The sequence below is a fragment of the Sorex fumeus genome, unplaced genomic scaffold (assembly GCF_029834395.1).
Source record: "Sorex fumeus unplaced genomic scaffold, SorFum_2.1 ptg000107l, whole genome shotgun sequence".
NCBI lineage: Eukaryota > Metazoa > Chordata > Mammalia > Eulipotyphla > Soricidae > Sorex > Sorex fumeus.
In genome coordinates this window covers 147,734-171,002 of record NW_026606164.1, presented here as the reverse complement: position 1 = coordinate 171,002, position 23,269 = coordinate 147,734, and the positions used below count along the sequence as shown (strand labels likewise).

The 23,269-nt window shown below is 59.1% G+C and overlaps 1 protein-coding gene across 1 annotated transcript; it reads left to right on the top strand.

The window, feature by feature from the left end:
• The first annotated feature begins 219 nt into the window (after positions 1–219).
• On the top strand, positions 220–21,379 carry GBX1 (gastrulation brain homeobox 1). Its single transcript, XM_056134782.1, is given in 5 exon segments — positions 220–265; positions 268–404; positions 407–980; positions 1,988–1,990; positions 20,826–21,379. Coding segments are annotated over 5 exon segments (1,314 nt in total).
• The last annotated feature ends 1,890 nt before the right edge of the window (positions 21,380–23,269 follow it).

Below are 23,269 nucleotides of genomic sequence, written 5' to 3'. Positions count from 1 at the left end.
CCGCCTCCTCGTGGCTCGCAAACTTTCACAAAGCGGCGTGTCCGGCCTCATCAATCTCCATTAATAATAGTTGGTTGGGCCGCGGGGGCGGGCGGGGTCCCGGGCCGGCCGCGCCGCTGGGAAACGGGCCCCGCGCGGGCGCGGGCGCGGGCGGCGGGCGCGGCGGCGGCGGCGGCGGCGGGCGGAGGGAGGAAGTGAAGCGTAATTTGAGGAAGATGGATGAGTCCGGAGGGCGACACCCCCAGCCCGCCCGCCCGCCCCCTCCCTCTTATGAGCGCGGGGAGCGCGGCGCCCGGGCACACTGCGCCGAGCCCGCGCCCCGCCGCCAGCCCGGAGCCCGGAGCCAGCCCTGCGCGGCGCGGGGCGCTCGGAGATGCAGCGCGGCGGCGGCGGCGGCGGCGGCGGCGGCGGCGGCGCGGGCGGCGGCGGCCCGGGGGGCGGCGGCGCGGGGGGCCCGGGCGCCGCCTTCTCCATCGACGCCCTGATCGGGCCGCCGCCGCCGCGCGCCGGCCACCTGCTCTACACCGGCTACCCCATGTTCATGCCCTACCGGCCCCTGGTGCTGCCGCAGGCGCTGGCGCCCGCGCCGCTGCCCGCCGGCCTCCCGCCGCTCGCCCCGCTCGCCTCCTTCGCCGGCCGCCTCTCCAACACCTTCTGCGCCGGCCTGGGCCAGGCCGTGCCCTCCATGGTGGCGCTGACCACCGCGCTGCCCAGCTTCGCCGAGCCGCCCGACGCCTTCTACGGGCCGCCCGAGCTGGCGGCCGCCGCCGCCGCCGCCGCCGCCGCCGCCGCCGCCGCCGCCGCCGCCTCGGCGTCCCGGAGCGGCGCGGAGCCCGGAGGCCGCCGCCCCGAGGGCGCGCTGGACGCCGACGAGCTGCTGCCCGCCCGCGAGAAAGTGGCCGAGCCGCCGCCGCCGCCGCCGCCGCCGCCGCCGCCGCCGCCGCCGCCGCCGCACTTTGAGACTTTCCCAAGTCTGCCGGGTAAGTGCGGGCCCGGCCCGCGCCGCGCGGGGGGCGCGTCCCGCCCGCCCGCCCGCCCGCCCGGCCCGCCGCGCGCCCCGACTCGCGGCCCCGCCAGCCCCGCCGCGCGCCCGCCCCGGCCCCCGGCCCCCGGCAGGGCCGCCCTCCTGCCCGCCCGAGCCCGCGCCCCGGCCCCGCTCCGGGATCCGCTCCTGCCTCTCCTCCGCGGGGAGCCGATGACCCGTCAGGGTGGGACTCCTGGGGGACACCCCGACAGGTCCCCGTGGGGGCGCCTGCTGCCAAGCCTCCCCCACTCCCCAGAGGACAGGATGGCCAGGGGAGGGTCTGTGACCCCACCTGCTTTAGCACACCAGAGGCTGCTCCGGCCGTCGTGACGAATCCACTAGAGGGGTTCAGGGCCCACCAGCTGGCCCAGACCCCGCACCCCCCCCCAGGGGAGAGCTGAGCCGGGGTGGGGGTGGGGGTGTCCCCCGGGGGCCTGGAATCAAGAATTCAGCTCCGATTCTGCAACCCGCGATCCGGGGGGCTAAGAGGCGCCGGGGTCTTGGGTGGTCCCGGCGGCAGGAGCAGACACCTCACACAGAACTGGGCCCCCATCTGCTGCCCCACACATACTTCACCTCCAGAAGCAAGACAGGGGGTCATGAGGGGCACCCCCAGGAGCGCCCAGATCCCGCCTGAGCCTGTGTATAGTCTGGGGGGCCCTGTCAAGACGAATGCCACGGACAAGTGTGGGTGCTGGACGCTGCCACTCACTCCCTTCATCGGCCCAAACCCGCTCGGCCTCCCGGTTCCTCACACCCAGCTCGGGAGGTGCGGGGCCGATTCCAGCCGAGACAAGGGGACCGTCCAGGAGTCCTTTTGTCCTTGGCCACAGCAGGGCAGATCGGAGGACAGGTTTGTGGCCTTCCTGGAGAGCATCTGGGGGGGTGCCCCCAGGGCTTCCAGGGAGGGGGTCTCCTCCTCTGTCCTCCTGTAGCCCTGGGCATTTTGAGCTTGGGGTTCAGCCGGTTTGGTTCTGTTCGTTTTCCTGTACCTCGTTGGGTCAGGGGACTCTGTGTCGTCGCCTGAGGAAACGATGGAGCAGCAGTGGGTAGGTGGCAGGAAGGGTCCGCGGGCTGACAGGGGAGGAAGGAGCAGCAGCTTGCAGAGCGGGCAGAAGGAAGGGTGCTGAGTGTCCTGGGGCTGAAGGGGGGGGTGCAGGGAGGCACCCCCACTCAGTGGGGGGGGGAGCGTCAGGAGGCCAGGTCCTCAGAACACGTGTGCCACCCTCGCCTCAGCCTGCTCTCACTGTGACCCTCACCGTGTGGCGGAGAGAAGACTGGCTGTAAAGCTTGAGAGGCAGGCAGAGGTCGTGGAGGCGGCCCCGTGGAGAACAGGGGACAGAATCAGGAACTGAGCTGTATCCCGACTTAAGGAAGGAGAGCTTCTGAGCGGCCGAGCAAGCATGCAGAGGGTAGGACATCACCGTGAATGCAGTGACCCAGGTTCAGTCCCCTGCATCCCAGGGGATGTCCCTAGAGCCTGCCAGGAATGATGCTGAGCACAGAGGCAGGAGTCAGCCCTGAGCACCACGGGGGGGGGGTTGTCTCCCCCCCGCTAAGGATTAGAGAGAAACTCGGAGCAAGGAGGAGGAGGGCTGCCGGGAGGAGGGTTTCCAGAAGAGGAGGGATCTTGAGCCTGGGCAGAGTGGAAAGGGATCGTGCCCGTTGGAGCTGGAGCGTGTGTGAGATTTGAAAGAGGATTAGGAGGGGGCTGAGTCAGAAACACGAGTCGGGAACAGGGAAAAGTTTCGAATAAATTTTCATTAAGGTTTTTCATCACAGGGGCAGTGGGAGACTGGGTTTTCTACTGAGAGGGTGATGAAGTAAAGATGTTTGTTACCTGGGGAAATGCTGGAAGATGCTTGTGTGCTTGGGGCAGAGACAGGGCTTGTCGCTGCTAAGAGAAGGGCAGGGAATGAGTCTGGGGGAGCGAGGGTGATCCCGATCAGACTGGGAAGAGACTTGGCAGAAAGGGCTTACGCGGGGCTCCTGGGGTTGAGTAAGGAGGGATTCAGAGAAATCATGGGGAGGAAGGAATGTGGGAATCTTCCTGTGACTGACACTTCTTAGCACTGTCAAAAGGAACTGGGGCTGGAGAGATAGCACAATGGGTAGGGTGTTTGCCTGGCACGCGGCTGACCCGGGTTCGATTCCCAGCATCCCATAGGGTCCCCCGAGCACCGCCAGGAGTAACCCCTGTGCATCGCCAGGTGTGACCCAAAAAGCAAAAATAAATAAATAAAAATAAAGTGAAGCCCTCTTTAAAAAAGAAAAAAAAAAAGGAACTTCCCAGCTCTTCCTTGCCAAACCAGAACCAGTCCTGTCCACCGTGCTGGTCTTGGTTTCCCCGCCCGTCTTGACACAAAGGAGGGGCTGACACCTTAGCACAGCGGATAGAGCATTTGCCTTGCACACAGCCAAGTGGGTTTGATCCCCGGCACCCCATATGATCCCCTGAGCACTGCCAGGAGTGATCTCTGAGCACAAAGCCAGGAGTAGCCCCTGAGCACTGCCGGGTGTGGCCCCCAAACCAGACATCAAAAACAGAACATAACAACAACAACAGAATAAAACAGCAGTTGGGGGCACGGGGAGAGACAATTACAGAAAGGTTAGACAAAGTCATTTTGCGGAGGGGACCTGGCCCATGGTGACAGAGGTGGGACATGAGACCGCCATCTTGGGGATTGTATTTGAGTGTTTATTTCGTGTGAAATAAAGAGTTTCCTGCTGCAAATAATGGGATTGAAACCTCAATGTGCGAAGAGTTGGGAGAAAGAATGCTATCTGTGAAGTGACAGAGAAGAAATGACTGTCCTGGTGTGAATGGGTCGCATTGTTCTGAAATTATTCATTTACATTTGTTTGGGGTTTTACAATGACTAACCCTCTGAAATGAAATTATAGGGAAGATTAGGCCAATTTGGTGAAAGTGAGTGAAAGTTCTTTTTGTTGGGAATTACAAGGACGATTTTTTTTTTAATTGCTGAGTTTTAAGACAGTTAACCACTCCACTAGAATTAATGGACAAGAAAATGGAACTTTATTATGATATGATTGCAGGGGTAGAAGGCTTATTAGCACACGTGTGTATGAGGGGACGCACACACACACACACACACACACACACACAGAAAAACTGAGTAACTGGGTTGGAAAGATATGAGCAGGTAGATTGAAAAGAGGCCTAGGGAAGGAGTGTGAGGAAGTAGAAAGTTAACTGGGGAAGGTGCTTTAGCAGGAGTGAAAGAGAGGAAGGAGGGTTGAGTTAGTCAGGAAGATTTTAAAGTATGAATCCGGGGAGAGCCGGGAATGGGGTCCTTGGGTGAGCCACTTCCGTCATCTGAAACACAGGGCATGGCTGGAGAAGGCTCAGTGAGCCGAGGCAGGTGCTCTGTGCCCAGGAGGCCAAGCAGGGGCGAGGGCGCCCCCCGAACCCAGAACCAGCCCCTGAGCTCGGAGGGGTGGGATTTCCCCCCCTGCCCTCATTTGTTTGATTTTGGGCCAAAGCCGGTAGTCCTCGGGGCCGATCCTGGCTCTGTTCAGGGGAGCACGTGGTGTGCTGGATACTGAGCCTGTGCAGGCAGGCATCCTCCCTGCCATGCTGGCTTCTAGGCCCCATCTCACACAAGTGGCAAAGAAGGGAACTAGTTGGGAGGCCACAGCCAAGGGTGCTCAGGGTTTACCCCTGGCTCAGTGCTCTTGGAAGTGCTTGGGGGCCTCTGGAGATCAACCCTGGCTGGCTGCGTGCAAGGTGCCTTACCTGCTGTACTATCTTGTGGCCCCGGTAGGACATTTTTGTGTTTTCTACAACGTGGCATGTTCAGAATCTGACTTCAGTGTTAACACAAGATGCTACTGATAGGTTTTGTGTTTCCTGTACACGCTCAGTCTCGCTCCCCTCGCGTGGTTCCTTGGGGGCCAGAGGCAACACAGAAGCTCTAGCGAGTTGTCAGGGTGATCATGAGAGGGAAGGACTGTGAATTGGGGTGCAGCGTGAAGCCTTGGGGTTGGGGGAGAGCAGGCTGCCAGCGCTAAATGAAGAGTGTCTGCGTGGAGGAGGGCAGAAGGAAATTTGCAGTTGGCGGTGTGTCCAGAGCCATGACCCATTCTGAGAGAAAAGGGTGGGACAGCCTGAAAGCAAACACTTAAAAAGTGGGGGGTAGGGGCTGGAGCGATAGTACGGCGGGTAGGGCGTTTGCCTTGCACGCGTTTGACCCGGGTTCAATTCCCAGCATCCCATATGGTCCCCCGAGCACCGCCAGGGATACTTCCTGAGTGCAGAGCCAGGAGTAACCCCTGATCGTCGCCGGGTGTGACCCAAAAAGAAAAAAAAAGTGGGGGTAGGGCTCCCCTATGTAACGGTCAGACGGCTGCCGTGAGCACACGGAGAGGCTGCTAGGAGAGGCGTCAGTGCTGGGGATGGCCAGGAACACTGTGGCCCAGACGATAGAAGACGAGAGACTTTGTTCTTTGTTTCGTTTGAGGGTCACACCGGTTGTGCTCAGGGTTTGCTCCCGGCTCTGCACTCGGGCAATATTCCTGGAGGATTTGGGGAACCCTCTGGAACGTGGTGGGTTGCACCCTGGTCAACTGCTTGCGAGGCAAGCGCCCGCTCGCCCTCTCTGCCATCTCTCTGGCCTGAAGATAAGAGACCGGGAGGGAGAAGTGAGCATTTATTTTGTTTTCGTGTTGCAGGGGGGCGGTGTTGCCGGTGTTGCCATTCCGGGAGGGTCTGGAGACATGTCCGGAGTTGGGCTTCAAACCGAGGTCAGCCACACCAAGGCAAGCACCTCACTCCCTGGTCCAGGAGCATTATTTAACAACCCGAAGGGTACAAAGTACTACCTGGTGAGTGGAGCTGGGCAATAAGGACGGCGTTTGAGGCGAGCAGGGAAGCCTCTCGGGGCGCGTGAGTGCCGGGAGCCAGGGAACGTTGCGAGGATTGTCAGACTCTGAGTCGGTAGCTACAGTTGTCTCGCCTGCTATGTTTCCTGCATGGAAAACAGGAGCCTCGCCTGGAATCTCCTGGAATTGGAGGCGCCTGCTGTGAGCGGCAGGCAGACGCTGCTCCTGGAAGCGGTGAGGAGCTGAGTGTGTTTCTAGAGAGACAGCGTCCGTGGAGGGCGAGTGCCCCAGTGTCCTTTGGAGAACCGCTGGCTTGGCCCGATGTGCTGGAAGGGGCATTTATTGAGGAGCTATGCTGGCTGTACTTTGGGCTCAACTTTACCACATCGGCACTGCAGCTTTGCCTGGGATGCGCAGTGCAATTTAGGGAACGTAGTTGGTATTCTATTAGGGACTTAGTAAGTTTTGGGTTTGTTTTTGCTTTTTGGGTCACACCCGGCGATGCTCAGGGGTTACTCCTGGCTCTGCACTCAGGAATCACCCCTGGAAGTGCTCGGGGAACCATATGGGTTACTGGGGATCCCTCGCTGGTTGGCTGCACGCAAGGCAAGTGCCCTGCCCACTGTGCTGTAGCTCTGGCCTCTGGAGTGAGTATGTCTAAGACCCCACGGGAGATGCAGAGTCAGGGAACGTCTCTTGGCTTCTGTTGCCTCATCTGTAATCTCAAAGTTCCAGTTCGGATTATTTTAATGCTGGGTTTCTCTCTCGCTCTCTTTTACCTGTTTATTTTTTTGGTTGGTGTGTGTGTGTGTGGGGGGTAATACCTGGCAGTGCTCAGGGCTTACTCCTGGCTCTGTTCTTAGGGATCCTCCTGGCAGGGCTCTGGGGACTATGTGGGATGCCAGGGATCAAATCAGCTTGACCATGTACAGGGCAAGTGCCCTAACCACTGTTCTGTCTTCTCAGCCCCCCTCACCCCGCCCCTGCCAATGTTTCTTGCAATTCCATCAGATAAAAGCTCTTTTTTTTCTAGCCTCAGGGTTTAAAAGAGGCTTGTTAATGTGTAGACGGGCTTTCTATGAGGAGATCTGTTAACTGTGGGTGGAAAATATTATATATTTTCACTTCCTTTATTTAGGAATGTCGGCCGGAAATCATAGTGGTTTCTGAATCGTATCTAAAATTTTCGTCAGCAACAGACATCAGACATTTGCACATAAATTTGTAGATTTTGCGGGCATCTTGTTACTGAATGGGCATATCATGCAATCTGATTGTCATAAATTCATTTAAGAGAGTGATTGTTAATATAATTGACTTATGCTGTAATCTTCGGTGTTTTATGTCATATGTCTAAAAGCATTATTCTGAGAAGGGGCTTTTAAGACTTTATCAGACTGCCAAGGAGGTTATGGTATGAAAGAGTTAATAACCCATGGGAGGGGGGCAGAGAAAGGGAGAGAGAGAGAGAGAGAAAGAGCGAGAAAGAGAGATCTCAGAAATAAGAAGAATGTTTAAAAAATTAAATTTAATTCAATTTTAAAAATCAAATTAAAAAAATTTAAAAATCGACGAACAACAGGACGATTGTGATTGTGATCGAAATTAAAAAATCTTTCATTTGTGCAGCTGGAAAGACAGGACAGGGGATGGTGCTTGCCTTGCGTTCAGCTGACTCTAGATTCCAAGATCCAAGATTCCACACGGGGTCCCTGCCCCGTCATGACCGGTCTGGGCTCCGCCAAGCCTTATTACTGGAGGGTTGGGATGGGGCAGTGAGATACCCTGTACCATGGGGACGGGAGTATTTGGGGCTGGAGAGAGGCATCAGGCATGGAGGGGGAGGAAGGGGGGGAAGGAGAAGGGGAGGGAGAGGGAGGAAGAGAGAAAGAGAGAGAGGGAGAGAGAGAGAGAACTGGTAGGGCCATGCCGTGTATAGATGGTTGCTCTACCCAGAATTCTCCAGGTATATCTGGTACTCGGGGTAGGTGTGAACAGCCCATATCGGGATAGTGGAGAGAAGCAGTAGTTGGAATCATGAGGGGGGGATGTTTTAATTGGAAAGGAGAAATGGAATATTACCAGCCAAGCTCTTTACAGTGAAAGGCATGTTATAGTGTGAAGCAAGAAGAGAGACTAAAAAAAAAGAAAAAAGACGTTAGCCTTGGAAGTCCTGAGAAACGATGGGTGTTTGTAATAAGGCTGTGAAGTGATGGAGTGTGGATAGAGCAGGAGAAAGGCGTTTGTTGGAGTATGAGAAGAAAGGCAGAAGCCACGTATAGCGGGGAGGGCTCTTGCCTTGCAGACCTGGGTTCGAGCCCCAGCATCCCACAGGGTCCCTTGAGCAGCACCAGAAGTGATTCCTGAGTGCAGAGCCAGGAGTGAGCCCTGAGCATCGCCGGGTGTGTCCCCTCCTCCAAAAAAGAAAAGGAATGTGAGGAGGAGAGGTTAGTCGCTGAGAACTTCCATCCCGTGAGCAGAGATGCTGGCCTGTGGGTGATGGAAGAGAGATGTGAAGGGGCTGGATTAGTTTGTGGTAAGGATGCGGACAGTCCTGATGAGCAGGCCTGGAAACAGTGTCCTGATTCCCTCATGGAAAGGAAGGGAAGCATCACCCCAGGTCATGAGGGGAAAGGCCAGTTAGTGGCCAGAGACATAGGACAGTGGGTAGGGAGTTTGCCTTGCACGCGTCCGACCCGGGTTCGAGTCCCAGCATCCCATATGGTCCCCCGAGCACCACCAGGAGTAATTCCTGAGTGGAGAGCCAGGACTAACCCCTGAGCATCACCGTTAGGTGCTCCCACAACCACAGAAAAGCAAACTAAAGAAAAGGCTGTTTTAGGGGCAGTGGGCCTGCAGGGACCCAGCGAGATCAAGGCAAAGAAGCAAGACCACAGGACGTTGGGCTGGAGCGATAGCACGGCGGGGAGGGCATTTGCCTTGCACACAGCCAATCCAGGTTCGATTCCCAGCATCCCCTAGGGTCCCCCAAGCACCGCCAGGAGTGATTCCTGAGTGCAGAGCCAGGAGTAACCCCTGAGCATCACTGGGTATGACCCCAAAAAAGAAAAAAAAATGACAAAAAAAAAAAGACGACAGGACATGAGGATGGAAGGGGCGGGAAGCACTTCTCCAGACCCGGGTCATCATGGTGGATTCTGTGTCAGGAAAGAGGCGCTCTGGGCTGGGAGTGATGGAGGACGCGGCACCTGGGGTGAAGGGAAGGGGCTCCGTGCGGCCGGGAGCAGAGCGGGTCTGTGACGTGGGCAGGAGCTGCAGGTGTGTTCTGGGGTGGTCTGGGTTGATGGCTCTGTGCCTTAGCCCTTGGCTTCTCCTCAGCAAGACGAGCACTGTCAGGTGGGGCCCTCGTGAGGTTGCTTCCAGCTCTCCAGCCTGTTTCCCGTTGGTCACAGACTTTCACTAACAGATTGTTTCGGTTCCCTGAACGCACCCCAAGCCAGAGAGATGGCACAGAGAAGGGGGTGCTTGCCTTGCCTGGCACCTGAATGCCTGAGCTCAATTCTCAGCACCCGCTGTCGTCCCTTGAGCCCCAAGCCCAGGCTAAGCCCTGAGCACTCACCCAACCCCACCCCCCACGAAAGGATCTTTGCTTCCCCTGAAATTCCGAACCTGGCAGTGCTGAGCTAGGGGAGCTGAGGTGAAGGAAGCTGGCAGGCTGGGAATGGACATCACACGAGCAGGACCGGGGTCCAGGAGAGAAGAGCCCCTGGTCCCTGAGTGGGGCTGGGCACTGCTGACCGTGAGAGGCAGGAGTGTAGCTGCTCTCGGCCACACAGTCCAGGGGGCAGTTGGCACCGATCGACCTGACGAGACAGGCAGCTGGGAAGGACATGCTGGAGCTCAGTCACTGCCTGGCAGCTCTCCGGCTCGGGCATCAGACAGTTCACTCAGCCCCGATGCAATGCAGAGATGGAGGGCACTGCCTGGCATGCAGCTGACGCGACTTCTGGCCCCAGGTCCACGCGAGTCCCCACACGCCACCAGGAGTGAACCCTGAGCACTGCTGGGTTGGCGTGACCCCCTCGAGCCCACAGGACAGGAAGCCCACCTCGACTTCATCGGTGTTAAGCGGGAGATGGGCCCCGAGCGGCCGCACTGACCTTGGCTGAGACCTTGGCGCCATCTCTGTGGTCACCACTGACCTCTTGAGTTCCTCACCCGTCATCAAGGGTAGTGGGCGGGGTGGGCATGTTCAGGGTGGCAGGGCTGTAGACAGCGTGGGCAGTCGCTCCTCTCTCTGGCACCCTGATGCCCGTGTGTGGCAGAGCCCGTCACGCCGCCCTGGGACCCAGCGGGCACTTCCCCGGGAGTTAGTGGGACGGAGACGCTCAGCTGTGTCAGGAGGGGGCCCAGGGTTGGTAGTGACAGGTGTCTGCTGGATTCTGGGGCAGGAGAGCAAATTGGCGGAATTTCTGGCAAGGTTTGAACTTTATCTCGGGCGCTTGCTCCCTGTCTTCGGTCCCCACCTCACATTTGGGCTTTTTTTTTTTTTTGATTTTTATTAGTGAAACACCATGAGGTACAGTTGTGGACTTACAAGGTTTTTGTTTTTTTTTTTTTTTTTTGCTTTTTGGGTCACACCCGGCGATGCACAGGGGTTACTCCTGGCTCTGCACTCAGGAATCACCCCTGGCGGTGCTCAGGGGACCAGATGGGATGCTGGGAATCGAACCCGGGTTGGCCGCGTGCCAGGCAAACGCCCTACCCGCTGTGCTATCTCTCCAGCCCATGGACTTTTTGTGCTTGGGTTTCAGTTATACAATGATCGAGTACCCACCCCTCCACCCGTGCCCGTTCTCCACCACCACTGATGATCCCAGTATCCCTCCCGCCCCTCATCCCCCCGCCCCCCATCCCACCCTGCCTCTGTGGCAGGGCATTCCCTTTTGTCCTCTCTCTCCTTTTGGGTGCCGTGGTTTGCAAAAGAGGCATTGAGTGGCAATCATGTTCGGTCTATAGTCTACTTTCAGCATGCATCTCCCATCCTGGGAGGATCCTCCCAACACCCTTTATTTGGTGCTCCCTTCTCTATCTGAGCTGCATTTGGGCATTCTTTGTGCGCCTAAGGCTTCCCAAATCCCTTCTGCTCTCTCCCACCGTGGCCTCGTCCCTCTTTCTCACTCTCGAAAAATGACCCGATGTTTCCTTGAGCTCCCAGTTCGTCATCTGTCGGCGAGCAGCTGGAGGGGTGCCGGGCGCAGGGCCTTTGGGGAGCGTGGAAAATGGCACTCACGCTGACTTGTGAGTGAGTGTGTGCATGAGTGCGCATAAGTGCATGCGTGTGCTTGTCATCATGGGTATGTGAGTGTGTACATGTGTGAGAGTGTGCATTTGTATATGTATGTGTTTGTATGTGTGTGAGTGTGAGAGTGTGAGTGTGATTGTGTGTGTATGTGTGTGAGTGTGGGTGCATGTGTGTGAGTGTATGTGAGTGTGACTGTGTCTGTGTATGTGTGAGTGTGGGTGTATGTGTGTATGTGTGTGAGTGTGTGAGTGTGTGAGTGACTGTGTGTATGTATGTGTATGTGGTGTGATGTGTGGTGTGACATTTAATCCAGGGCCTCACACATAAGGCACAGCCTCTGCGCCTAGCCACGTGCCCCACCCAATTAGAACTTCAATTTGCGCAGCTGGAAAGACAGTACAGGGCGAGGCGCTAGCCTTGCATGCAGCTGGCTCTGGTTCTGTCCAGGCTCCACACAAGGTCCCTGCCCCCTAGTGCCTGGTGTGGCCAGAAAACAAACCAAAAAAGACTTTTTCTAAGGGGCTGGAGCAATAGTACAGTGGGTAGGGTGTTTGCTCACGGCCGACCTGGGTTCAATTCCCAGCATCCCATAGTGTCCCCTGAGCACTGCCAGGAGTAATTCCTGGGTGCATGAGCCAGTAGTAACCCCTGTGCATCGCTGGGTGTGACCCAAAAAGGAAAAAAAAACAAAAACCTTTTTCTATAGGGCCGGAAGGTTTGAGCCACGCCAAGCCTTGCTCAGGGCTCACGTGCAGGGTGTGCCCTACCCCCGTACTAGCGGCTCCAGCCCTATATATAAAGGTAAAGGTAAAGGCCCTCCCGTTGTTCATCGATTTGCTCGAGCGGGCCCAGTAACGTCTCCATTGGAGACTTTGTTGTTACTGTGTCTGGCATATCGAATACGTCACGGGGAGCTTGCCAGGCTCTGCCGAGCACAGCGGTAGGGCGTTTGCCTTGCACACAGCCCTATATATGAATATTTTTAATTTTCTAAAATTTATATAACGGTGATTGAATTTGTGTTTCTTGGCCCACACCCACTGTGCTCAGGGCTGTGCTCTGCCCTGGTCCGTGGGTCACTCAGTGGTGCTCAGGGGACCACGCCGTGCCAAGGGGCCAACCAGGCGGAGCCTGTGCTTGGTCACCTCGGTGCACAGAGAAGATCATTTTATTTTATTTTACTTTATTTTCTTTTTGGGGGGGTGTTGGTCCACACCCAGCTGTGCTCAGGGATGACTCCTGGCTCTGCACTCAGGGGTCACTTCTGGCAGGTTCAGGGCACCCTATGGGAGTTGAGATCAAGCCCAGGTTGGCCTTAGGCAAAGCAAGTGCCCTATTATCTATACAAGTGCCCTACTGCACTCTTGCTCCAGCTCATTCCTGCCCCCAGGAGATTGTTTTGGGGGTGGGGGGTAGGTTTTAGCCACACCTCGCGATGCTCAGGGCTTACTCCTGGCTCTGCACTCAGGAATCACTCCTGGCGGTGCTCAGGAGACCATATGGCATGTCGGAGACTGAACACGTGTCAGTCACATAGGAAGGTAAGCGCCCTCCCCGTCTGCTATGTCTCCAGTCCCCTCCAGATTGTTTTTTTTTTTTTTGCTTTTTGGGTAACACCCGGCAATGCACAGGGGTTCCTCCTGGCTCTGCGCTCAGGAATTACCCCTGGCGGTGCTCGGGGGACCATATGGGATGCTGGGAATCGAACCCGGGTTGGCCACATGCAATGCAAATGCCCTACCCGCTGTACTATTGCTCCAGCCCCCAGACTTTTTTTTTTTTAAGTCCAAATAAACGTCAAACGAGTACCCTTAGGAAGCACTACTATAAATTCAGGTAATGTGGAAAGTTATTTTGGAGGGTGCTGAGAGGGGAAGGCTTGTCTTCCCTGGAACTCAGAAAGGTCATAGTCGCTTCTAGTTCAAACGTTGCGTATTGTCAGTGCCCTGTGGGCTGTAGCGACAAAAGCAGAACTCAGGGTGCTGGAGCGACAGTACAGCGGGGAGGGCGTTTGCCTTGCACGTTCGATTCCCAGCATCCCATATGGTCCCCTGAGCACTGCCAGGAGTAAATTCCTGAGTGCAAAGCCAGGAGTAACCCCTGTGCATTGCTGGGTGTGACCCAAAAATTAAAAAAAAAAAGATCATTCAGGTTGGCACTGTGGGCAGGGCTCTTGCCTTGCCTCTCCTGGTGTTGCCTGTGGCCAGCCACAGTTCCATCTCCGGCCCCTGCTTAGGGAACCCAGGCCCCACCAGGAGTGATCCCTGAGCACAGAGCCAGGAGTAAGCCCTGAGCCCTGCCAGGTGCAACCCCTCTCCCCAATAATTAGATAAAAGGGTCCTGTATTGGCTCCTAGACTTAGAGCAGTGCCGGAGTGGGTCCAGAAATCTGAGCAGAGTGGCCGGGTGTCGTGCTGGCCTTGGCCTTCCTTCCCCTCCCCCCTTCCCCCCGCCGAGTCAGGAGGGTCCTCACTGCAGCCCTGAGGGTCTGGGACCTAGGCTGGGCCCCCAGTGGCCTGTGGCAGATGTGAAGTGCCAGGGGGCCTTGGTGACAAGCCCAAGCGCCTCCACAAGACGTGGGGTGTCAGGGGATCGAGACCACATGGCCAGTCCCAAAGCCGGCAAGAGCGGCTGATGGTCCCACCGTGGTGGAGAATGGGAGGACTCGGACTGTGGGAGTGAGGAGCAGACCCCCGCATGTCGGCGTCCCCAGGAAGGAGAAAGGGTTGGGGCAGCGGCTTCTCCCGGCCAGGGGTCTCCGGGAGGGAGGGGAGCGTCCTGGGAGTGAAACTGAAAAGATGCCTGGGATTCAGGAAGGAGGGAGAAGAAAACGCTTTTACTCAGCGAGGCTGCTCCGGTGAAGAGAGCCCAGCTGGGCCAGAGACCGTCCAGGGCTGATGGCACCCGCCTGGCACGCAGCCCACCCAGGTGCAGCCCCAGCACCACACTTGGAATGACCCTAAGCCCCACTAGGAGTGACCCCCGAGCAGTCAGGAGTGAGCTCTGACCACCCCTGGGTGTGGTCCCCCAAATAAGACTGGGGCCGGAGTGATAGTACAGCGGGTAGGGTGCTTGCTGTGCGTGCAGGCAGTAGTTAGCCCAGATTCGGTCCACCCCAAACCTAGAAAGCTCCCTGAGCCCCACCAGGAGTGACCCCTGAGCCAATAGAACCAGGAGTAATACCTGAGCACAGAGCCAGGAGTGAGTCCTGAGCACAGAGCCAGGAGTGAGTCCTGAGCACAGAGCCAGGAGTCAGCCCTGAGCGCAGAGCCAGGAGCCAGCTCTGAGCACAGAGCCAGGAATCAGCCTAATCCCCACCAGGAGTAAGACCTGAGCACAGAGTCAAGAGTCAGCCCTGAGCACAGAGCCAGGAGTAAGACCTGAGCACTGCCGGGTTTGTTCGTACCCCCAAACAAACAACCTCACTTAATCTTTCTGAAACTGCTTTTCCCAGTGAGGTCAAGGGATCCCGTTCACTGCTGCTAGTCCTGCTCCCCTTAGCACCTTGCTCGGAGAGACTGTGGCCACTGTGAAGCTGTTCTGGACAGTTGGGGACGATCTTGGCAGTGACGAGGCCAGGACGCCGGGAAAGGGACACAGAGCTTTCAGGCTTGGCTGCACACGATGCCATGGCAGGAGAGCGGTCGTGGGGCGAGTGGGAGGGTTGAAAGGAGCGGGGTGGGCCCTGAGCAGTGGGGCACAGCCTCTCGGTCACCTTGATTTGGGCTTGGAGGGACAGTGCAGGGCGCAAGGTGCTATGTTGCACGCGCTCAACTTGGGTCTGCTCCCCGAGTCCCCAGTGACCCCTGAGCACCCCTGGGCGTGCCCCAAAAGCAGAGCAGGCAGGTGCTCCAATGAGCTCGAGCAGAGAGGGTGAGTGATGCCTGCTCAAGGCTGCTGGACGTGGGGGTCCACTCTCCCCTCGGGCCCCCAGGCTGGAGGAGCCAGGGCGGGCTCTGGTGCCATACTCCCCTTCTCCCTCGGGGAGACGCCGGCCCAGTATTCTTCGACGCCGTCTTCCCGCTGACTGCGTGCAGGGCCTTGTCCTTTCTGGCTGCCGAGATAACCTCACCCATATTCCGCCTGGGGGTCTCCCCACCAACATGCTGCCCCCGTCATCCCCTGGACAGAAACCAGACTCTCTCTCCCCAAGACTTACTAACCCAGAGGGCACAGCCTGGACACCTTGGAGTCCTCCCTGCCCGCGGCTCGTTGCCCCGCCGACGGCCCCACGTGGGGTTCCTCCTGCTGGCCACCCGCCGTCTCCTTCCTCAGGTTGGGAATTTTCCTTCTGCTCCAACGATTCCCATCACAGCCGTTTCCCGTCCAAAAATGTCAGCGAAATCTGGCTTTGTCGATCAAGCTTTGGGTTGGTGTGTTTCTATCACCTGATTAATAGCCTCTGCAATTATAAATTCACATTCAGGCTACCGAGACCAATTATTGCCAATAAAAAAAATTGCGAAGGGAAATCATAACGGAAAGATTTGTTTTGGTGGAGTTTCAGCCAGCCACGGTTTTCTAAGTGCGATTTTTGTTTTGCTTGATTATAGTTACCATTAATATTCATTATACATCTGAGAAAAGGACATTCCCTTGCTGGGGAGTTCCTGGGGCCGTGGGAAGCCTTCCAGGCTCACCGTCTGGAGCGGGCCCGTTTGAGTCTTGTCACCGTGTCTGTTCACGCTTTGGGGGCTCACTGAGGGTGCAGGTGCCTTGCTCTGCTCCCAGTGAGGCCGGGTTTGGGGGAAAAGGTGATGGGTATTTTTAAAGTCTATTTTATTTTTTTGGAGGGAGGCGGGCACACCAGTGATGCTCAGGGATTACTCCTGGCTCTGCACTCAGGGATCACTCCTGGCAGTGCTCAGGAGACCCTATGGGATGCCAGGAATCGAACCCGGGTCAGCCTCATGCAAGGCAGACACCCGACTCACTGCACTATCGCTCCGGCCCATTTTTGTTGTTGTTGCTGTTGTTTGTTTGCTTTTGCTTTTGGGGTCACACCCAGTGATGCTCAGGGGTTACTCCTGGCTCTGCACTCAGGAATTACTCCTGGTGGTGCTCAGGGGACCCTATGGGATGCTGGGAATCGAACCCGGGTCGGCTGCGCACAAGGCAAACGCCCCCCCCCGCTGTGCTATTGCTCCAGCCCGTTGTTTGTTTATTTATTTATTTATTTATTTATTTATTTTGCTTTTTGGGTCACACCTGGCATTGCACAGGGGTTATTCCTGGCTCTGCTCTCAGGAATTACTCCTGGTGGTGCTCAGGGGAGCATATGGGATGCTGGGAATTCAACCTGGGTTGTTTGTTTTTTAAAGCCTTTCTTTTCTTGGTTTTTGTTTTGGGGCCATACGCTGCAGTGCTCAGCACTCAGGAGTCACTCCTGGTGGGCTTGGGGGAACTACAGGGGATGCCGGGACCCGAGCCGGGTGGGCTGGAGCGGGACCCGTGGCGTCTCTGTCCTGAGACCTCTCCTTGCTCCTGGTCTTGCTCTCCTGCGACCGTTCCTCGGCGTCTCACCCCGCTCTCCGCGTCTGTGGCTGTCCTCACTCCTCTCCAGGCGGCCCTGTCTCCTGCCTTCTGCCATTGGGCTCTCTCCAAACCCACCCTCTGTGCAGACCCTCCCCTCCCAGGCCGGAGCTGTAGTGCCTCCTCTGCCTCCCGCAGCCTGGGGACCCGCCTTGTGACTCGCGTGGCCGGGACCTGTCTGAACAGAGGGATGGATGACGCGGTCCCGGGGCCCTGCGGATCCGGGCGCCAGGAGCCGCCTCCTCCGTCATCATCTGCTTAGATTTATTGGATACCCCTTGGGTGCTAAGTCGTCTCACCCTCCAGCCCTGAAATCCAGCTGCTGCCTCTCCAGCAGCTGTTGGAGTGCTGGGGTGTTGGGCTGAGTTCTGTGTTGGTTTGCTGGGGACCCCCTCTGGCAGGGGCTGCTCCTGGCTGTGTGGCTCAGGGACCACGCCCAGGGGTGCCCGGGAGGGGGGTCCTGGCAGAGGCTCTCTCTCCTCCCGGGCAGAAGTTTTAGGAGCTTCCATTACTCTTTCTGTGATTATTTACTACAAACGATGTGTGAGATATCAAGGCTGGCGGGTTCAGCGACAGAGACAGGGATTGTCCGTCCGTTGGTTCAGCTGAGGTGCCTATAGGTACTCCATCCCGGCTCCTTTCCTGATGCCGTGAGACCAGAGGAGATACTGCAGAGTGGGTGGGATGGAATTCCTGGAGAAAATGGACTGTGAGGCTGGGATGGGGGGAAGGGTTGGGGGGGTCTCCTTAGGTGAGGCGTAAGAAGGACAAGGCCGGGGAGATGTGAGGGAGTGCTCGGGGTGACCTGCCCTTTGTGCTCTCGGCACAGATCGGCGCCTTCTCCATGCAGTTCATTCTCTAGATGCGGAAGATGTAGTAAAAAATCTTCAGAGTAGGGGTCAGAGAGTCCGAGGGGTAAGACGCGTGCTGTACACGCAGCCCTGCTGCTGGACTCTGCCCTGAGCACCGCCAGATGTGGCGGCAAGACCCAAATAAATAAAAGGTAAAGGTAAAGGCCCTCCCGTTGATCGTCGATTTGCTCGAGCGGGCCCAGTAACGTCTCCATTGGAGACTTTGTTGTTACTGTGTCTGGCATATCGAATACTCTCGGTAGCTTGCCGGGCTCTCCGAGAGGGGCGGAGGAATCGAACTCGGGTCGGCCATGTTGGCCGCTTGTAAGGCGAACGCCCTACCCGCTGTGCTATCGCTCCAGCTCCGTGGCGCAATGGATAGCGCATTGGACCCAAATAAATAAGTGAATAAAATAAAAGTTAGGCCAGGGAGCTCGTACAGCAAGTAGGGCCTGCTGGCCTTGCACGGGGCTGACCCATCGGTGTGTCCCTGGCAGCCCACCTGCCCCCCCGGGGCCCTGCCAGGAGAGATCCCTGAGCGCAGAGCCAGGAGGAAGCTCTAAGCATACCATGGGGCATACGGCCTCCAAACCAAAAATAAACCAAAGCTGGGGGCAGGGATAGTACTGAGTTTAAGATATCTGCCTTGCAGGGCTCCGACCCTGATTCCGTCCCTGGCACCGTCACGGTGACCCTAAGGACAGCCACCACGCACACCTGGCAAGGTGGAAAGTCCGTGCCTTTATGAAGTCTTGCTCAGTAAAGGTGGTGACATGAACTGCTGCCACATGGATCGAGCAGAGAAGGGAGGGAGGGAGAGAGAGAGAGAGGAAAGTGAGAGAGAAGGAGGAGAGAGAGAGAGAGAGGAGATGGAGAGAGAGAGGTTTTTCTCTTAAAGGGACGGTCGGGGAAAGCCTCTTCTGTAAGGCCTGAGCCAGCAGGGACAGGGCGAGGCCCCATCCCCCAGACCCAAGGAGGAGGGACCCCCCAGGCCGAGCGCAGGGCCTGGCTGGCTGAGAGCAGCTGCTGGGCAGGGCTCGGGGCCTCTGTTTGAATAAAGTCACGTTCCACTCGAGTTCTGTGAAAATGTGGAGGGAACAGTGCCCTCAGAGGCAGGAGGAGACCACGGGTGTGACTGAGGGACAGCAACGTGCGCTTGGCCGTGGACGTGCTCAGGGAGAAGGTTGGGGAGGGGGGGTTTGAGATGCTCAAGGCCGGAGGTAGCGGGTTCTCCTGGGCCTCAGCTCCTCTTTTTTTTTTCCTTTTGTGGGTCACACCTGGCAATGCTCAGGGCTTCCTCCTGGCTCATGCACTCAGGAATCTCTCCTGGTGGTGCTCGGGGGACCCTATGGGATGCTGGGAATCGAACCCGGGTTGGTCCCGTGCCAGGCAAACGCCCTCCCCGCTGTGCTCTCGCGCCAGCCCCTCGGCTCCTCTTAGAGCAGGTCCCCTGGGAGCTGTGGCAGCCGAGAGCAGCCAGGGCAGAGGGTGAGCCGGAGCCCAGGGATGCAACACGTGTCTGGGAAGATTCCGGAAAGAAAGACGCGGGAAGAGAAAGGCGTGGGGAGTGCGTGTGCATCCTCTGGATGTCTGAGGTGGGCTGAGGATCCCTGGGGGGGGACGACATAAACTCGGCCTTTGGGGACGTAAACTCGGCCAGGGAGGCAGAGGGCCCCGGGCACCGCGGGCAGGGCTCGATGCTCAGGTGCTCCCGGCAGACGGGCGAGGGAGGCTCGCACCCGGCCCGGCCCCATGTTCCTCCCCCAGGGCTGCTCCACTTCCTTTTCCCTTGAGCATCTCAAGCTGGAAGAGTTGGGGGGGGTGTCCAGGGTCCCAAGCGCCCCCGCACAGTGGCTCTGGCCTGGCCCCGTCTCCCCTCTCCCGGCTGGTCCGTTTCCCGACTGGCTTCACGGCTTGTTGCTTCTCTGCACGAGCACAGGGCACTGCTACAGTCGGACGCTGTTTTTAACGACTGTGGTAGTGGCAGTCTGACCCGGGCGGTGTTGGGTGAAAAGGTTGAAATTAATGGTCGGCTGAAATTCCAGAATCGTCGTACGGATGGCAACGTTCCTCTGACCGTGGTTTTGAATAAGCAGCCGGCGACTAAACATGTCCATGCTCAGCTCTGCGCCTCCCCACGCTGCCCATCTCAGTCAGTACCTCCTGCTCCTCGTCCTCTTCCTCATCCTCCTCCTCCTCTTCTTCCTCCTCTTCCTCGTCCTCTCCCTCTTCCTCCTCCTCCTTGTCCTCCTCTTCCTCGTCCTCTCTCTCTTCCTCCTCCTCTTCGTCCTCTTCCTCGTCCTCTGCCTCTTCCTCCTCCTTGCCCTCCTCTTCCTCGTCCTCTGCCTCTTCCTCCTCCTTGTCCTCCTCTTCCTTTTCCTCCTCTTCCTCCTTTTCGTCCTCCTCTTCCTCGTCCTCTTCCTCCTCTTCCTTTTCCTCTCCTCCTCCATTCCCTCTGGTTCTCCTACCAGGCATCAAGCTAAGGTGGGATTTTTTTTTCCTTTTGGGCCAGACCCGGCAATGCCTAGGGGTTACTCCTGGCTCTGCACTCAAGCATCACTCCGGGCGGTACTGGGGTAGTTGGCATAGCGGGTGCCAGTTATCCATCCTGGGTTGGCAGCATGCAAGGCAAAGCACCTTCTCCACTGGACGATCTCGGGTTCTGGACTCGAGCAGGAAGCAGCTGTTGGTGCTGCCCCAGCAGCCTTAGCTGAGGAAGAGTTGGAAGGGGGTGTTTTGAAATCAAGGCTTGCAAGGCGGGCTGGGTGCTGAAGCATCAGCAGAGAGATGCGCCCGCCGGCCGCCGAGAGGGTGCTTTGGGGCTGGCTGGATTGGTGGAGAAGCGGAAGTCGGGGGTGGGTGGGAGAGGTCCTGGGCTCTAAGGACCTTTGAGACCGCTTCTGAGACCTGAGGGGGGATGGGTGGTCCCAGGACCGGGGATCTGCTGAGGTTTTGTCTGAAGAAAAAGAAGCTACAATTCTAGATGCAGGAGAGCATGACAGAACCTCCCGCCACCAGACCAGACTCGGCCATCGGGGGCTCTGGGCTGCTGGGTGGGGCCGTCCCAGGGCGCGTGGGCTGGGGAGGGGGGGAGGGGCGAGACCCTGGTCTGCACTGGGGAAAGCTGTGAGGTGGGTGCGTGGGAAACCCACACTTGTCAGCCCCCGCCGGTTGGTTAATCCTCTCTTCCCGTCTCTGTCTTCCCCAAACCTCTCCCCACCCCGTGCCCGACCCCCCCATTGCGCCCCCTGTGCGTCTCTGCCCGCCCCGTCCCCTCGTGTCTGGCCACGCCCCCCCACCCATAGAGGGGAAGATGTACGGCTCGGACGAGGAGAAGCCGGAGGCGCCCGCGGGAGACCCCAGCAGCGAGCCCGAGGAGGAGGGGTCCGGCGAGAGCGAGGACGACGGGGGTTTCCTGGACGGTTCCGCCGGGGGCCCCGGGGGGCCTCTCCTGGGCCCCAAGCCCAAGCTGAAGGGAGGCCTGGGGCCCGGCGCCGAGGAGGGGGCCGCGGGGGCCGCGGGGGTGCCGGCGGCGCCCGGGGGCAAGAGCCGGAGGCGCCGCACGGCCTTCACCAGCGAGCAGCTCCTGGAGCTGGAGAAGGAGTTCCACTGCAAGAAGTACCTGTCGCTGACGGAGCGCTCGCAGATCGCGCACGCCCTCAAGCTCAGCGAGGTGCAGGTCAAGATCTGGTTCCAGAACCGCCGCGCCAAGTGGAAGCGCATCAAGGCGGGCAACGTGAGCAGCCGCTCGGGGGAGCCCGTGCGGAACCCCAAGATCGTCGTGCCCATCCCCGTCCACGTCAACCGGTTCGCGGTGCGCAGCCAGCACCAGCAGCTGGAGCAGGGCGCCCGGCCCTGAGGGGGCACGGGCTGGCTGCCCGTCGGCCGGGACCCCCACCCCAGCCCAGCCCAGCCCAGCCCACCCCGGGGCCCAGGCGCTGGAGGGACAGGAACCGAGGGGGCGCCCTGGGCGGGGGTGGGCCCGGGGGCGTGTCTCAGCTCCATATTTATTTGATGTAAAGTTTGTACATACGGAGTTTCTGCCTCTGATCTGTCCGTCCCGGGCGGGGGATGGGAAGCCCGGTGCCCCCCAGCGGGGTGTGGGACGCGGGCACCAGGGCCCGCGCCGTTTCCCCGCCCCAACGCCCGCTACCTCGGCCCCGTTTCCTGCTCTGGAGGGGGCAGCACAGACACTCCAGGTAGGTCCACCTGCCCAGCCCGAGGCTGGACGCAGCAGCTGACCTGGCCAGTCCCTGGTACGCCACCAGGAAAGGACCCCAGACTGCCCGGGCCCGTGCAGGAGCCAGGGGTGGGGATGGAATCAGAGACCCCCATTAGGGAGCCGCGTGTGCGCCCCAAGTCTGTGCAGGCCCAGAGGGGTGTGTGTGGGGTGGGCAGCTGCCTGGGCCAGAACCTGAGGCCGCAGTCAGCACTCTGAGCACTGGAGGAGCAGTGACCAGTGAGCGGGGGGACACGGCCTTGGGAGCGTCAGGGAAGGGGCTTCACAGGGAGGCTGTGGGCCGCGTGGGCCAGGGAGACAGTAGCAGGCAGCGGGCAGCAGACAAGGGCCCGGGCAGGCCCAACTCCGGCCTGGTCTGTCTCTCCCTCAAGACGGCAGAGCCACCAGCTCTGCTTGTTCCGGGGACGCCCCCGGGCGACACTCGGCCTTTCTGGGGCTGGTCTGGGCCTCTGAGCAGAGTGTGACCTGGGGTCTCTGTCCCCAGCCTGGACACGTGTGAGTAGCCTGAGGGGCGGGGTGGGGGGCGGGCAGGGGTCTCTATCCTTAGGCTGGATTCTACGCGGGGTTGCCCTGGCCCAGCCCTGCCCGGGCAGCTCCAGAGCAGGACGAGTGAGGGTCCCTGGGGCGCTCTAGAGCCAAGGCCCAGCCATTCCACTGTCCTTGGACGTTAGTGGGCCCCGAGATGGCGCAGGGTCCCCCACTCGGCTCCTTCCTGTAGGGCTGGGAGGTGACTTCTGCTGGTCTTCATGACCTGGCGCCCGTGGCTGCCTCTGCTCTGCCCTCAGAGAAAAGGGCCCCAGCCTGGCCAAGAGGCTGCCGCGAACCAAAAAAGAAATAAAGCCCGGTCTCCCCTCCGCAGTTACTTGGTTATTCACGCCCGCGTGGGCAGGTGCCTCGAGTGTGCCAGTCCGACCTGTCCTGCCGGGGCACGGTCAAGCCCGGCACGGCAGCCCCAGGCTCTGGGCTGCTCGTCTCCAGGGACCGCATGCCACGCCGAGGCCTCAGCGCCTGCCGGGCCGGGTCTGGGTGGACGGCGGCCCGGCCGGCAACCCTGGTCCTGTTCGTCCCCGAAGTGCCAGGCCGGGCCCCACGGGGGACAGCGCTGAGAGCCAGGTCCAGAGCCATGGACGCCGCCGCTGCCCCCCCGACAGCCAAGGGAGAGACGCAGGCGGCCCGGGGGTCCTCGCGCAGAGCGGGCAGCAGGGACCCAGGCCGCACACACAGTCTGTTTTATTGGCTCCTCAAACACGCACACCGGTCTGTACACGAACATAAATATTCCAATGTACACATTTACACGGGACTCCCCGGCTGCCCCCTCCACTCCAGGCCGCGCCCCACGGTGCTCGTGGGGGCACCGGGGGCTCAGGGGGCTGCACCAGGAGGGCGGAGTCTGGAGGAGGACGAGATCCTGCTCTCTCTCCTCACGGCCTCTCCTCCGGAGGGTCCTGTCCCTTCTCCAGGGCGCCCCCTCCTCCTCCTCGTCTCCGCGGGTCCCTCTCCTTCGCC